The 16,586-nt window shown below is 42.1% G+C and overlaps 1 protein-coding gene across 1 annotated transcript; it reads left to right on the top strand.

Annotated features, from left to right (window-relative positions):
- Nucleotides 1–8,858: 8,858 nt before the first annotated feature.
- Nucleotides 8,859–15,932, top strand: tnfrsf9b (tumor necrosis factor receptor superfamily, member 9b). Its single transcript, XM_061220317.1, has 8 exons — nt 8,859–9,107; nt 10,315–10,525; nt 12,373–12,492; nt 12,886–13,023; nt 13,376–13,448; nt 13,640–13,725; nt 14,062–14,220; nt 14,695–15,932. The coding sequence occupies exons 2-8, from the start codon at nt 10,396–10,398 to the stop codon at nt 14,817–14,819; spliced, it is 831 nt and encodes a 276-aa protein (XP_061076301.1). The 5' UTR covers nt 8,859–9,107; nt 10,315–10,395; the 3' UTR covers nt 14,820–15,932.
- The last annotated feature ends 654 nt before the right edge of the window (nt 15,933–16,586 follow it).

Below are 16,586 nucleotides of genomic sequence, written 5' to 3'. Positions count from 1 at the left end.
TAATATTATGGAATAAACAAAACTAACATGTAGGCCTAAATGGCTCCTACAGTCAGAATGGGGAAGAAATATGATCTAAGTCGCTTGAATAAGTCCGCAGAATAATTGTTAGTGCCAGACAGGGTGGTTTGAGTATTTCAGAGACTGCTGATCTCCTGTGATTTTAACTCACAACAGTCTCTAGAGTTTGCAGAGAATGGTGCGGAAAACAAAAAACTTCCAGTGCCGTTGTTAATGAGATGTTAACGTTGCTAATCAGAGAGGTCAGAGGAGAAGGGCCAGACTAACAAAAAGATGACAGTAACGCAAATAACCACACATTACAACAGTGGTATGCAGAAGATCTCTGAGCACACAATACATCAAACCTCTAAGTGGATAGGCTACAGTAGCAGAAGACCAATACGTCTAAAAAATGTCTAATAAATAACTAATAGAGTGCTCACTGAGTGTATTTTGCGTGCACAGTATTTTTTGCCAAAACGTACATGTGTTCTGAAGTCTGCTTCACTAAAAGCGTAACACCACTAGATGGCAGTAATTACTCACCTACTGTAGTGGAAATGACGCAGAGGTGTTTAGTTTGTGCTGTTGGCTGTCTGAACATTGAACATTTTTTAGTAAGGCTTTATTTTACAGGCGCTTAATTACCTAGTAGTTACTCGGTAAACACCAGGTACGTATTGTGTAACTATTTTGATTTCAGAGGTATGTATGAAACAAGCTCTAAAATGTATAGTCCTTGTACATGATACTTGTACACTTCAGTACTGACTCACTGAAGTGTACCACTTACCACTGAAACCAAGTACTTACTTAATAATTACACAAGTAGCAATGTACTTGCCCAGTAAATACTAGGTCATTACTGGGCTGTAAAATAATGTGTTACCTAATTTGTACCTGAAATGTATCCTAATACCCGCGGTTAGCGCGCTAGCATGTCTTGTGTCTGTTCCAGCACCCGGGGCTCATAGTTTATGACATTTGGCCCACCCCAAAATGTCAGAAAAGGTGCTGGTGGCGTCATAGGCGTGGGGGGTTGCAGGTTGTGGGAGGAAGAAAGATGTATGTTCTGTCTGTAAGTGGGCGTCTGTTAGCAGACTCTGTTAGTTTAAACCGCTACCCCAAGTGACGTGCGTAGAGTAGCTTGTTTGGTCAGCACAGGATCTGAGACTTCAGAGAGATGTAAATGTTCTGTTATGTCCTGATAAGAGTGAAGCAGAACTATGTACCCACTCTTTCAGTTATATCAAAGTGTTTGGGGTTTTTCCTTTATTTTTATTTTGCTTTATTCTCCCATCTATCTTCAGCCCCCTATCTTCATTTCTACCCAATGGCTCTGAATTTCAGTGTCTGTTTCTGGAAAAGGTGATTGATTTGTGATGGGCAAGGGTGTTTCTGAGAAGTAAAAAAAAAAGAAAAAAAAAAAGAAACACACAACTTTGAACACCATTCACAATTTTGCCCAGCAATATGTATTTAAATATGTGTGAAAATGTCCATTTGAGCAAGCTCAGCAAGCTGAGTGTGTTTAATTAGCGTTGTGCCCCATAACCTGATATATACAGTAATTCTGATATCTGTATAAATGGACCAGCTATATAACTTAGATATCTGTGCACCTGGACCAGCTATGTCATTTTGATATCAGTGAAACTGGACCAGCTATGTCATTTTGATATCAGTGAAACTGGACCAGCTATGTCATTTTGATATCAGTGTAACTAGACCAACTATATAACTTATATATCAGTGTAACTTAACCAGCTATGTCATTTTGATATCAGTGTAACTGGACCAGCTATGTCATTTTGATATCGGTGTAACTGGACCAGCTATGTCATTTTGATATCAGTGTGACTGGATCTGCTATATAATTTTGATATCAGTGTGACTGGACCTGCTATATCATTTTGATATCAGTGTGACTGGACCAGCTATATCATTTTGATATCTGTATAACTGGACCAGCTATCTAATTGTTACTGATGATAGTTTCACCACAGAAGGAGGGTCTAGATTCGTAGAATTTATGTCTTGTCCAACCCCAGGTGGGTATTTCACAAAGCTGACTAATGGAGTAAGCGCCAGAACAGCTATTTTAAATATACTCCATATTTTAGGGGGTTTCCGGGTTTTATGTCAAAATACTGAGTTAGCCAACATTGTGAAATACCCACCAGACCTCAGGGCTGGACTGCAGAGCCCATGGACTCATAGGGACGTGACCAGTCAGCGCCCACCGGATATTCAAAAATAAATAAAAGGGACAGCTGCTTGCTTCGCGTTTCCGCGGACAGCGCATGCCTGTTTGCCCTCTCCTGGGCTGACAGTGGAGGTTCCCGGCAGGTCAGCACTGGAGAAATGGTGGGTAAGAAACACCTTGTGCTTGTCCAGGACTGTGATTGTCCATGCACAAATTCCACATGCAGCACATGATGGGTAAGCAAGCAGAGGTCAAATAACCACTTTACTTTGCCTGTGTGTGATGAACAGACTTAATGTTTTTGATCTGTTTTTTAAAACTTTGTCACGCATGCAATGTGTGTGGAAAAAGTTGAACCATCTCACATGAAATCAATTCATTACATTATTGGCAGTTCGCAGACGCTCTTATCCGGACCGACGTACAGTTTATTAGACTAAGCCAAAGACAATCCTCCCCTGGAGCAATGCAGGGTTAAGGGCCTTGCTCAAGGGCCCAACAGCTGTGCAGATCTTATTGTGGCTACTCTGTGGATCGAACCACCGACCTTGCGTGTCCCAGTCATGTACCTTAGCCACTATGCTACAGGCCACCCCAATTCAATGTTTTGAAATGGAAAAGATTTTTTCTTAGTCATAGTCACGTTTGTTGACTGCGGTTGTAGAGGAAGTCTGGTTGCTTTTGGTTTCAGTTTCTGATAAACAAATGAACTGGGGCATGTGTTGTAGTGACCAGGTTCTGTAGATACTGTGTTGCTGTAAGTGTGACAGTGACACACTGATAACAGGGTGACGGCTAGTCATGTGGTTAAGGTACATGACTGGGACCCACAAGGTCGGTCGTTTGTTCCCCAGTGTAGCCACTATAAGCCCTTAAGCCTTCATTGCTCCAGGGGAGGATTGTCTCCTGCTTAGTCTGATCAACTGTACGCCAAATGCCATTAATGGTAAATGATTGGCATTTATATCGCGCCTTTATCCAAAGCGCTGTACAATTACTGCTTCTCATTCACCCATTCATACACACACTCACACACCAACAGCGATTGGCTGCCATGCAAGGCACCGACCAGCTCGTCAGGAGCATTTGGGGGTTAGGTGTCTTGCTCAGGGACACTTTGACACAACCCGGACAGGGGATCGAACCGGCAACCCTCCGACTGCCAGACGACTGCTCTTACTGCCTGAGCCATGTCGCCACTATGCAATTAATGTAGTGCAATTAAGAAGTAAAATCTTTCAGGGAGTGTTTATACATTGAGTAAGGTAAAATAACCGTGCTCTTCATACTGCTTCATGAGAATGGGAATGAATGTGTCCGACAGCTTCCGATGAACCAGCTCACTGCCTCGACTGAAACACAAAGAATTATGTCATGTCTGTGAGAAAGCTGCTGAACAGCGTGTGTGGGACCTGTGGTCAGACTGACTAAGTGTTTTATTAACCTTTCCTTGTTGCCCAAGAGCAGAAAAGCACGAGAGAAACTCCCTTCTCTAGGGAGGGTATCTCTACAGGAAAGCACCCTTACTGCCCTGAAAGAAACGAAACAAACAAAAAGTTAAACAAATCTCTTGTTTTTATTTATTTTTGAGCTCTATTTGAGGAAAAATAAAAGTACAACTAGACTTATTCTGTTGTTTTCAGTTTCATTTCACTGTATTCATCCCGCTGTCACCAGCTGCCACCGAGATAAGCATGTTTCCCCCTTGTTAGGCTCGTCCTCCAAAAGGCAGTGGTGTGCATTTCTCATTTTGAATGGAACTCCTGGTAAAAAATCAACTGGACTGATCTTTACTGGTCTGTGCTTACCATGTGAACTAGACTTGATGTCTGTGGCAATGGATAACTGATACTTTACGTGAATTTGTGTTCTGTACTTTCTCCAATGATCTTTGGTATGCACTTATTGTCTACCAAAAACTTCTTAATGTTACGTAATGTAATCTGAACGCTTTAAGACAGGAGGGACCCAAGCTCACATCACACGATCCAACTATGTGTCTTCAGGAATTCCAAATTCCATGCTCCTTCCTGTGTCCTCTCCTCTACTGCCTATATATATATATATATATATATATATATATATATATATATATATATATATATATATATATACACACTCAGAGAGCACTTTATTAAGCATCTATTAGACTTATTTTTTAGACTTCTTATCCACTTAGAGGTTTGATGCATTGTGTGTTCAGAGATGCTCTTCTGCATACCACTGCATACCACCAGCTGAACCTCTTGATCACGCCTGCATGCTTTTATGCATTTAGTTGCTGCCACATGATTGGATGAAAAAATATTTGCATGAACAAGTTGGTGTACAGGTCTACTTAATAAAGGTCACTGAGTGTATATATTTTTTGTTTTGTTAAAATAGTCAAATATGAAGCTTGCTGTAATAATAATGCAGGGCAATAACTGCAATGAACAACTTGCATGAAACTTAAACAAATTAGAGATGACAGTCTCTGCTGTTCTGACCTCCACAGGAAGGTCATTCCTCCACCAGGGAGCCAGAACAGAGCACAGTTGTGAGCGGGAAGTGTAAGGCGTCCTGAGGTAGCAGAACAGAGAGGTATGGGTGGTATGTAGGGTTTGGTCATGATTATACTATGCTGCTGTCAAAAAGATGCTTTTGCTGTGGGGGAAAGCCAAGATAAGGACTGATTCATGGCACTCAGGAACTTTTGGAGGAGTTGACCATGGATAATGGAAGTGACAAGAATGAAGATTTAGAACCGGCTGTGTCAGTTTTTCCCCATCTTGCTTCACATGGATCCCGTATAGGCTATTACCGAACGTGGTTTTTAATTTGAAGTTTGAGGTTCATCATCTTTCACTTGTGTTTAAACAGAAATAGCCTCACTGTGAAACTTTTTCCGGGACTCCCTGATGGAAACAGGCAGGAGTTAAGATCTGTGGGCCTTTCCTTGCCTTGTGTGCCACCTTGTGTACATGCCTTTTTAGCAGATATTCCTGCCCAGAACAATTTCCACAACTTATTTTTACAAAACAATTCAATGGCCCTGGGTATGTATTGGAACATAATTATAAATTTGTACCAAATTTGCATGTGTTGTATGGGCTTATTTTGACCCTCTGTAACTGTATAAAACATCAGAAAATATACAACAATTTTTATTTTTATCTCAGACTTCCTTGTGGATGATTCTGGTGGCACTTTCCTATACAGGTGCCAAACTTTCAGTCCTTGTACCTTGAGCTCTGTTTCTCACAGATTTTTCATATTTATGGGTTAAAGGCTAGTCATTGGGGAGACAATAAGAAGGCGACACACAAAATGTCAAAATGTTTCATTCACAATAATTTTGTGTTTATTTAAACTGTTTATTTTAACATATAAAAGCGGTCATATACTCCCAACATAATAGGAGGGTTAATTGTGTACTGTATTGTTAGGTGAAATATTAGCACTATGTGAATGGCTCAGGCATACTTCTAGAGTAAGATGGCTAATGTAGATTTGAACCTTCATACACTTTATGAATACAGGCCTGGATGTACCTCATTATGCATACTTCATTTACATAACACACCAGGGAACACCTTACACCCAAAATACCAGTTCATTTATTGATAGCAGTGCTACTCAACTCCAGGTCCAGACTTTATTAGCACAAGTGCACAAAGCCGGATCAACTCTGCAGAGCTGAACCTCGATTGTCAGTTTACACCCATTTTATACACTGCTTTCAACATAACTCCTCCTAAAAAATACCAGCTGGTCTCTGTTATGCCACAATGATTTAGTACTCATGGGTGCCAACATCATTGTGGCAATTGCCCAAATTACAATTTTGCTTTGTAAGCTCATGTTTAACAAGAGAAATAAATGTTCGCTTGTTAAACATGACATTTTGCTTCGTAAGCTATTCTTAAAAATAAATGTTCTTATCACATTGTACAGGCATACAGCTGTTCTGTGAACTGTCCTTGATAAAGATAGCCCACAACTCAAGACATCCTGCCCTGCAAGCTGTTTTTTAACAAAGAGGAATCAGAGAGAAAACATGGTGTTATTCTGTACTTTACAATTTTTCTTTTAAGCATACACATTATTTTATTCAATTCAGGTTACATATGGGTCACTGTGTACTTCTAGCACAAATTAGCAGTAAATCAGTTTGAAAATAGACAGGCATACTCAATCATACTTTAATATTTGATTAATGGTGGTTTCTTGCGTTTCCATAAGCTCATCTGTAATTAATGATATAGGTTAATTGGTTTACATATTGATTACATGAGTAAAAGGCAGAATACATGTGATCTATATTGATTATAGGCCGCATACATATTGGTATACTTTTGGCATGAAGCTTTAAGAGTTTTGGAGGAACCAGCTTGTTCAACTCTGACAGTTTGACGGTTTAATCTGATTTTGAGGTAGAACATCTTGTTCTGTGAATTTTTCCTACAAAATGTTTGGTGAATCTGTCAGTGGAAAATCAACAACATAAATAAGACAGGTCCAAAAATAGCAAAACTACTACAAATAAAATAAATGAAAAATAATTCAGGCAAAAGGAAAACAATATTTATTCAACATCAGTGAAATGAATGAATTAGGCTACGTGATATAAAATACATTTGGTCATTTCCAAAAAGTGAAATAATCTTACAATTATAGAAATTAAAATGTATATTTTATCTTTCAGATGGTATGGAATTCATCTTTATTCAACAATCCAATCAACTGAAGAAGTTCTTGCCTCCAAAATGTGATGAAAGGGAAAATCCTGAATGTGTGATGTTATCATTTATTTGGATAAAAATACCTACTCTAGATGATTATGAAGTTGGGTAGCCCTACTCAACCCAGCTCCTAGTCCAAGATAGTCTTATCCCGCCTTGACGACAGCAACTCTCTCCTGCTTGGCCTTCCGGTATCCGCCATCATCAGGAATGCAGCAGCTCAGCTGGTCTTCACTCTTCCCAGACACTCCCATGTCAGCCCCCTGTTTACATCCCATCCCTGTCATGGCTTGCGTCAAATTCAAAACATTGGTCCTAGCTTTCCAAGCAGATAAGTGGTCAGCTCCATCTTACCTCCAAAAGATCATCAGACCCTACACGCCTGCCAGACCTCTTCATTCAGCTACCACTGGTGCCTCCCCCTCTCCGCACTTCCACCTCCCAGTCACAACTACTGTCTGTTCTGGCTCCATAGTGGTGGAACAACCTCCCCATGGAGGTCAGAACAGCAGAGACTCTGACTACCTTCAAGCACAGACTGAAGACACACTTCTACAAGATGTACCTCTCCCTGTCCCTTCCTACCTCCATGTAATCTTTAGCTGATTGATCGTTGTTGTTTTTCAGTTCTCAATAGTGTGTAATTACTTGTTCGCTAGGATAATATTTTTTGCTAGTTTTGTTTGGCTATGTAAGCTGTTTATTGTTCCTATGCAAGGGTTTATACTTCTATTGTGTTGTGCTGTACAGAAATGGTTTTGGATATAATCCATTATAAGATTTATCAAATAGATCCTAAATCCTCATCTTTGTTGTACTCCTAGCACTTGAAACTGTACTTCCCTCTAGGGTTTTTCAGTGCACTTGTTTGTGGTGACTTTGCACTTGGTTGTACATCGCTCTGGATAAGAGCATCCATCCATCCATCCATTATCTTAACCCGCTTATCCTGAACAGGGTCGCACGGGGGCTGGAGCCTATCCCAGCATACATTGGGCGAAAGGCAGGAATACACCCTGGACAGGTCGCCAGTCCATCGCAGGGCACACACACCATTCACTCACACACTCATACCTACGGGCAATTTAGACTCTCCAATCAGCCTAACCTGCATGTCTTTGGACTGTGGGAGGAAACCGGAGTACCCGGAGGAAACCCACGCAGACACGGGGAGAACATGCAAACTCCGCACAGAGAGGGCCCAGCCGACGGGGATTCGAACCCAGGACCTCCTTGCTGTGAGGTGGCAGTGCTACCCACTGCACCATCCGTGCCGCCTGGATAAGAGCATCTCATCTTAATTATTTAATTGACTCAATCATATCTTATCTCACATGTGTATGAGTCCCGGATAGCTGCAGACTGCAAGTGTATCCAATGATTTTACTGTGCTCATATACAGGCTTGAACCAGAGTAATTCATAGAGCAACGTCATTGGTAATGTATTTGCATACTGTACTTTTTGCAGAGATAAAACTGCAAAACACCAATGTTTTGCCTACGATCTGACAACATGCAAAAAGTTTCGTTTTCCTTTTCATTAGAAGGGCAATAGTACGTAGTCAGAGTCATTGATAAAATAGCATGCGCAAATTTTCATGCGATAGGTTTCCTGGTTTCGCTTGGGAATTCCTCATCTAGGCTATCTAAATGTAGCCTACATTAACAAATACGCTAAGAATGTAATTTCTGGTAAAAGTCTATTGAATAAATGGACGTGGGGCCGACTAGGGGATTAGCCGTGATGGTGTAAACGGGAAATTTAAAAGGTGAATCAACCCACTATTCTTGCAATCCAGGACTGTGTGAGCGTGTGTGTCTCTCTGTGTGTGTGTGCGAGAGCGAGAGAGAGAGAGAGAGAGAGAGAGAGAGAGAGAGAGGCGGGGGGGCGGGTGTAGGCAAATTTAATTCCGGTAAAGTACTCCAAAACGATATCAGCTTGACTAGGTTCTAGGGAATTTTAACCCGGCTTTAATGTTGGGCTTTCCAAATAGTGATATACTAGCCTAATTAGCCTACTTAATCACGCCCCCCGCTACGCCCTGATTCTAAAGAAACTGTCGAACAGAACTTGCGCGGGTCTGCAGAGCGCGTGGCTAAATCATCATCACTTGTTTACATCAGAGGGAAGACAGACACATCTCACGTAAAAGGGAAGACAGAGACATCTCACGTAAGAAGTTTATTTCGATATTAACTGGAGGCAATAGCACTGTATAGCCTAAATAAATCAAGACACAGTTCAAATAAGGACGGGTGTAGTTTAATAGCTTGTGTTATATGGTGCGATTTCACAAATTGACTATTGATTAATGTGACAAGAGAACATATGTGTACACTTGTTTCTAGCATCATATTGCTCTTTTGTAGTATATTTAGATGAAGGAAGTATGCTAAGAAGTTCCGTCTCAAATTCAGACTAGGAACCAAGCAGTATGTTATTAGTAGCCTACGGAATAGGTGAGGGATCGGAACAGGAGCTATACAGGTTGTTGTGCGCATTAAAAGCGGTTGAAGGTGCTACAAGGAAGAGTTCTGCAAAACTGCCAGCTTGTCAGATAGCTGACTTATTGTGCAGAATTCGCACGTTCACATTCTGTAAATGGCCTGTATCCTTCTGTTTTTGGAAGTGGGGTTCAGATTTTGAGCTTCTGTCCACGCTGAACTGTCCACACTAAACTCCCCGCAGGATGGGTAGTAACTGTTAAACTCGTATTTCTTCGCAGAGTGATAGGCTACTCCACAGCATCATTGGACCATTTTACACTACCTTTGACCCGACTGTTCCTTTGACCCGACTGTTCAGTCATGAAATGACACGCGAATGAAAATTGCTTATGCGGTACTCTATGACATACGGAAAAGGCTGACACGTCGAAAGCCTAGCGTAGTAGAACGTTTGATTAAATCTAAGCGGTTATAGGTCTTCTGTTAAATCTCCAGTTACAGATCTATCGCATCCTCGACTTCTTGGATCACACTGCTCACACTTAGCTTATGCTATGTAGCGCCTTCGAGTACCCTGAAAAGTGCTCCACACATAAAATATCTAAATAATAATAATATAAGGATGATGATCACCATAATTTGTTTATAATTATTATTTTTATTATTAATATTATAGATTTCTTTAAAGAATTATTATTATTATTATTAGTAGCAGTAGCAGTATCAGTAAGGGAACTGCTCCCTCCCCACACTCTGGTGTGAGCAGTATTGTGATCTCGTGGGTGGACGTGGTGGGGGGAGTAGATACGGCTGAGGGTGTTTGGGCCTTCATCATACACACGTCAGTCACACGTCAGTGTGTCAAAACAGCAGCCTTGGGCGAGTCCCCAAACCTGCGTACCTAACCCCTGCGTTTTCACTGCCCTTCTCAGTGCTGCTCAGGAGCCACAGCGCAGAGGGAGACCAGGAAGACTCATCGCCAGAGGGTAGCGCTAGACCGCAGCGGGTCAGTTATGAAGGTGGTTTGGGGGGTTCCCCTGCTCCTGCTGGGGCTCTTGGGGTGCCTCGATGGGGCTGAAGAGGGGTGCAAACGATGGCACACCTCCCAACATGACACAGTATGCTGTGAAGAGTGCAAACAAGGTAAGCCTGCGGAACTGTGCAGATGGGTTAGCACACTCACATTTTAGCCTGCATGCTGTCCTATGCTGGTCCCTCATGCACTTCAGTTACGTAGAGGAGTATAATATTACACTATGAACTGCACATTATGCATCTCTTGTTTCAGACTCTCTATTGTACTTTACCTCAGCTAACCTGCTCAAGCCATTTGAATAGTGGAGGGTGCGCTGTCCCTCTATAGCTGGATTTCTTCCCATTGGGGAGTTTTGTTTTTTACTGCACTGCTTGCTTGCTTGCGCTCACCTGGTTTTTGCCCAATTTTCCTTTGGTTACTCTGTAAAGCGTTTTTGTTACAGTTCCCTGAAAAAAGTGCTCTCCAAATAAGATGTATTTGATCGGAGTTATGTAGAGATGCACACCTTATTCATTAATCTTACGTTAATTAACGTTAAATAATTACGTTAAGTACCAACTGTCAAACATCGCACCGCATTTTGTACCTGGCTAGGTAGTTGGTCAGTTGTATTGTAATCCACATTGTGGATGGATTCAAACAGGCTCAGGTTCAGCAGCGTGAGAATGACAAGGCTGTTTATATGTTATTCCACCTCTGGTGATGGAGCTCTTCACACCAAAACATTTCAGGACCACTTCAGTGTCCGGTAGTGACAGCAGCTATGCCTCTTGACTGAACTTGTTGAACTTAGGGTCGAACGCTCCCCACTTACCTCTCGAATGAACTTGCTTGAAAACAATAATTAAATGTTCCAGTGCCATCATGGGAATCAGATGTCATGTGGGTAGGAATGCTATGTGTAGGAAGGTGGATTTCTGCTGTGTTTTACTCTTAATTCCAGAGATGTATGCACATGTGTTATCTAGTAATGGGACTTCCCTGTTTAGGGGCCACAGCACAACAGGTTGACCAGGACGTGGGATTTGACATGGCACAAATCATGGGATAGAGCCAAACTGAAAACAAAAGCTCCATTAGTTATTGTGAACCAACAAAGAAAAGTACACTGGGAATTTTTCATGACTGTACACTAGCCCTGTGATGCCTGGTGAAATCAGCTGCCACATGCCTGGCACATTGACAAATATTTTCTTTAAATAACCAGTCATTATGACAGTGGTGTGCAGAAAAGTATCTCTGAACACAAAACACGTCAAACCTCTAATTGGATAGGCTACAGCAGCAGAATTATTAAAAAAATAAGTCTAGTAAATACCTAATACCCACTTTGCTGAGGTGTACTTGCTTTGTCATATTGGCCGGGGTTTTTTTTTTTCTCTCTTCTCACTTTCAGTTCTATAAAGGTAGTCCACGCATTTGTGACAATTGACTGATACTTTCCATTCGCCTCCTGAATATGTATGATGTACAGTGGAGCGGAGGCATTATGTCACACATTCATGAAAGGTTAAGCGGTCGAAGGACCAGAGAAGCTGATCTAAGAGAGACAGGAGGCACATTCTGTCACTCTTTGAATAATCTTTCAGAAGTGAGACTGGAAACACTTTTGGTTAAAGATGGTAACTCTGACCTGAACTTTAATTGGCCCAGTTTCTGTGGTGTCAGAGGTGGCAAAGAAGAACCACTTTAAAGGATTGTGTGGCTACATTGGGAAATTCTCATGGTGCTGGAGAATGGGACCCAATAACTGCCAGTGAAAGACGCAGGATGCACATCTTCACTCAGATTCATTAAAACCAAGATACTGAAGGCGGTTTATACTTGCCCTAAGGACGCGATTGGCTGACTATTCAGAAGCAGCTGAGAAGTCATGGGCGGGGGGGTGGGTGGTGTCTCGGGCTAAAATCAAGAGAAGCACTGCTGTATGGTCTGTGTGCATTTGTAATTGCAGGGAACCGCTTGGTCGACAAATGTGGTGCAGATCCCAAGAAGCTGTGTGAGCTGTGTAAAGAAGGCACGTACATCAGCAGTCCTGGTCGGAGCACCTGTCTCAGCTGTACTCAGTGCACAGGTATGCTATCCTGATCTGGGAGGTGTGGACTGGAAGGACTCAAGTGTACCAGACCTGGGTCGTATACGTCATTTTTGTTTCAAATACTTTTCTGAGCTTGATTTATCTTGCCTGGTGCCTTGAGCCAACCAAGAAGACCAGAAGGTGGGGGGTTCACACTTTTTGAGAGTAGTTAATAGGTTCCAATACACCAGAGCAGCTCAGCAAAGCATGGAAAAGTATTTGAATCCAAAAACGATTGCGTATTTGACTTAAATGATCAATTAAAGCAGTTAATTACAGTTAACTCACCTCACCTGGTTTCTTGGGTCTGAATTGGTTGCTGATATGAAGGCGAAAATAAACTCTTCACTTTGTATCCTCGTCTTCCCAAACCTCTTTCCTCCTTCACAGGACTGTACGAGGTGAAGCAGCCCTGCAGCCGTATCTCCAACACCGTGTGCGGCTGTAAGACGGGGTACCGCTGTGGGGACCCCAAATGCTCCTTCTGCTCTCAGGAGTGTGGAGTGGGCCAGCAGTCAGTAGATAACAGTAAGCACCTTACAGGGAGGGCTCTCTATAGCCTACCGAAAAACAATACACCGTTTGTGAAGGCTCTGCCTGCTGAAAAAAAAACAGCTGGTAGCTGGTTGACCAGCACAGACCAGCTATACACAGAACGTGGTTTGACCAGCTCAAGCTATGTTTTAAAACAGCTGGTAGCTGGTCATTTCAAGCTGGTCATAGCTGGATTTAACACCATGGCTGTCAGTCCCGGGCCTGTAGTGTCTCTGATAACATAACGAGCAACAAGAGAGGAAATGAGAACATTAGTTGTTTTAAAGAGGAAGCGAAAGCTGGTGAAGGTTTGAGCTTGATGAGCCCCGTGTCTCTCTCCTTGAAGGGACCTGCCAGGCGTGCCCCCCCGGGACCTTCAACGACAAGCCCCACAGCAAGTGTGTCCCGTGGAGCACCAGGTGAGACCTGTCCCCATCCACGTTTCTACCCGTAAAGATTCGGTTTTTGCGCTTTAAGGCTGTTCGTTATCTTTATGACTCTGCTTCTGCTCTTTATGATTCTGTTTATAACCTTTAAGATTCAGTTTCTGCCCTTTGAGTCGTTTCTGTGAAACCTGGCGGTGCTCATCATCCTCACGCTCTGCCCCCAGGTGTCCTCAGCCAGAACAGAAGATCGTGACGAATGGCACCGCAGTCAGCGACGTCTTCTGCGACTTCATTCCACAGGCTGAAAACGGTACAGTTGCCACGGAGACTCCCGTGCCGTGTAGATTCACCTTTAAAGACTCAAATTTCATGAGTTCCAGTCCTGCCACTCTGTTGAGAATCCTACCCCCCGAATCAATTTGTCATGGCATGACCACCTTTCTACCTATAATAGATCAGTGTTTTTTTATGCATCAAATTACTGACTTAAAAAAAACTGCCCCAATAATAATCTTAATATCAGATTCTAATACTCAATATTCCTCATTTCAACCAAGAAGCATGAAGGGAACATAGTTAAAATGGAGACTACGGTTTTGCTTGTGTGGAGCGTGGTTTTCAGCTGTGTGTGTGTGTGTCTTCACAGGCCATACGATATGGATGATTGTGGCAATCCTGGTCATTGCTTTTACCTTCGTCATCATGGTCATCACATTATTAGCCTTCATCCTGATCAGATGGACTACGAAGAAAAAGAAGAAGATCATGGTGGCCACCATTGAAACCACAGCAGAGAAACCAACAGGTTTTTATCAACTCAACTTCCTTCAGTTTTAACCTCAGTGTAGGAGCTAATAGAGAACCTACACAGCCATGGTCCTGAAGAGCTGTAGTGCCTACATCCTTATATTTCAGCAGAGTCCTTAGCCAGATGACCTAATGAACCGGCAGCGGTCATGACCACTTTAAAGGGCGGTCTACAGACAATTGTAAAATCTGTAGGACCACAAGCCAAGATAGAGCGTGTCTGTTTCTGACTGTGAAATAGAAGTAATAAAGGTAAAAATGTTTGTTGCTATGGCAATACCCTATCGGTACATAAAATTGTACCCCTAACCAGCAATATATAATGAATTAATTTTGCTTGGGAAACTTACTCATTTGTACCTAAACTACTGCTTTTACGGTACATGTGCAACAGGACCTGGGTTAAAAATCTGTTTATCCATTCATATCTTAACACGTTATATCTCCCTCCCTCCACCTTCCTCTCCCCCAGTCTTGCAGGAGGTCCAGCGTTTGGTGGAGCAGGAGAGCTTGTGCTGGTGCCCCCAGCAGGAACAGGGAAGCAGCCTGGAGTCTGTGGACTCGCTGGACTCCAAGCTCAAACTCCTCGCCGTGTGAAGGGCACCAAGGCCAGCCCACACCCAGCCCCCCTGATCGGTTTTGGGCGGGGGATAAGGGATTGGCGCACCTGGTTCAGGCACACTCCGCTTTACTAGATGTTCACCGCTAGAGCTGGAAAGGAGTGAACTTCAGAGACACTTTGGAGGGAAATCTTTCAGCACTAGCCAGACATCAACTGTCAGTTTTTTGGGAAAGGGAACTGTGAAATTGTGATGCTTTATTTAATTTGTTTATGCAAGAAAATTATTTAATGTATTTTGAAAATAATTAACTACGGTCACCAATGGCATATGGCCTGGCATATTCCATCTCCCCTTGTTGGGAACCTTTTAGATCCTCCAGTGCAATTGTACATTTCGTTTTTGCAGAGGAACGGAAATAGATACCAAGATGTGAGCCATATCCCATTTGTGACATTTTTTTCGTGCTAGAATGGTGTATACTATTTACTGTTGGTGTATTTAAGGTCAGATTGTATTCTGAACAGAATTAACATGGATCCTCCTCCGGGATCCTTTTAGTGAATTTGTAAGTTCTGATTTTGCAGTGAAACATTTACAATGCAGCACTTTTTTTTTCTCCTCGTCTTAATGGAATACCTCACATGCACTCTACATACATCCAGGACTGGTTTGATGGTATCTTCCCCAGAGAATTGCTGAGTCATTTAGGAGGAGTAGTGTAGTAGTTTACTGTAGCTGACTGCCTAGCCTACTGTACTGTAGGCTGTATGTTTCCATAGTGTGAGCAGGTCCTACACATGGCAGTGTAAATGAATGAACACTGCCTGCTCAAAGACCTGGACTGCAGCGCCACTGTATTAACCACACGGTCTGGAATAAGCTTGGAAGCCAAAAGCCTTTTATTTACCTGCTAACCAGCAAAAGATTAACAATTACAAAGTAAACTTATGTTTGGTAACATTATTTTGCATTCAGTGGTTTAATTTCCTTGTAAACTTGTAAGGTTGACCATCCTATGAGGCGACTATTACAGATATGAATATAGCCATCATCTGGCACTGTGAAAACAAGTTGTCAACTAGGCTACTACAGTATACCTCCTGGTTTTATAGTAAATATTAAAAGTGATGTACATTTTGCCCCATTACACGATTCAAAGGTTTGCATTTTGTCTGACAATACAGTACACACAGGTGATGGCATAGTGCCCTGTATATTTTGGAAATGGGCATAATTGAAATGATGTTTGATATTTCTTTAATTCCAGTACAGTGAAGGAGACTGTGTGACAGGATTGAAATGTCTTTTGTATGCTAATATAAAGTGAAGGAATATAAAGTTAAGGGCTGAAGTGTTTGTTCTGTGACGTGATGAGATGGATAATGGCCATTCTTAAAGGCCCACATGCATCAGCATTCTCTTCCTGGGTTTAGTATCTAAAACGCCCACAAAACGTTTGCAAAGATGAGGTTTTTTTGAAAAGTCCCTAACCCTCACCCTCTGCCTCCTCTGGTCAGCTCTCTGTTAAGATCTAGCAACATTACCTGAGAATTATGCAGAAACATGTCAGATCATGTGGGACATTGTTTTACAAACAGCTCAGAAAAATAGCAGTAAAAAAAAAAAAAAAAAAGCATATTTCTACCAAAATTGCAATTGTTTTAATTGGATCAGTATGGAACACGTCGAAAAATCCAGGATGAAGCTCAAAAACACAAATGTATGCGTGCAGAGAGAGGAAGGAAGAGATAGAGAGGGAAAGGTTGGGAGGAGAAAAGAGAGAGAGAAAACAGGGGAGTGA

The sequence above is a fragment of the Conger conger genome, chromosome 14 (genome assembly GCF_963514075.1).
Source record: "Conger conger chromosome 14, fConCon1.1, whole genome shotgun sequence".
Lineage (NCBI taxonomy): Eukaryota > Metazoa > Chordata > Actinopteri > Anguilliformes > Congridae > Conger > Conger conger.
This window is presented reverse-complemented; position numbering and strand designations above follow the sequence as displayed.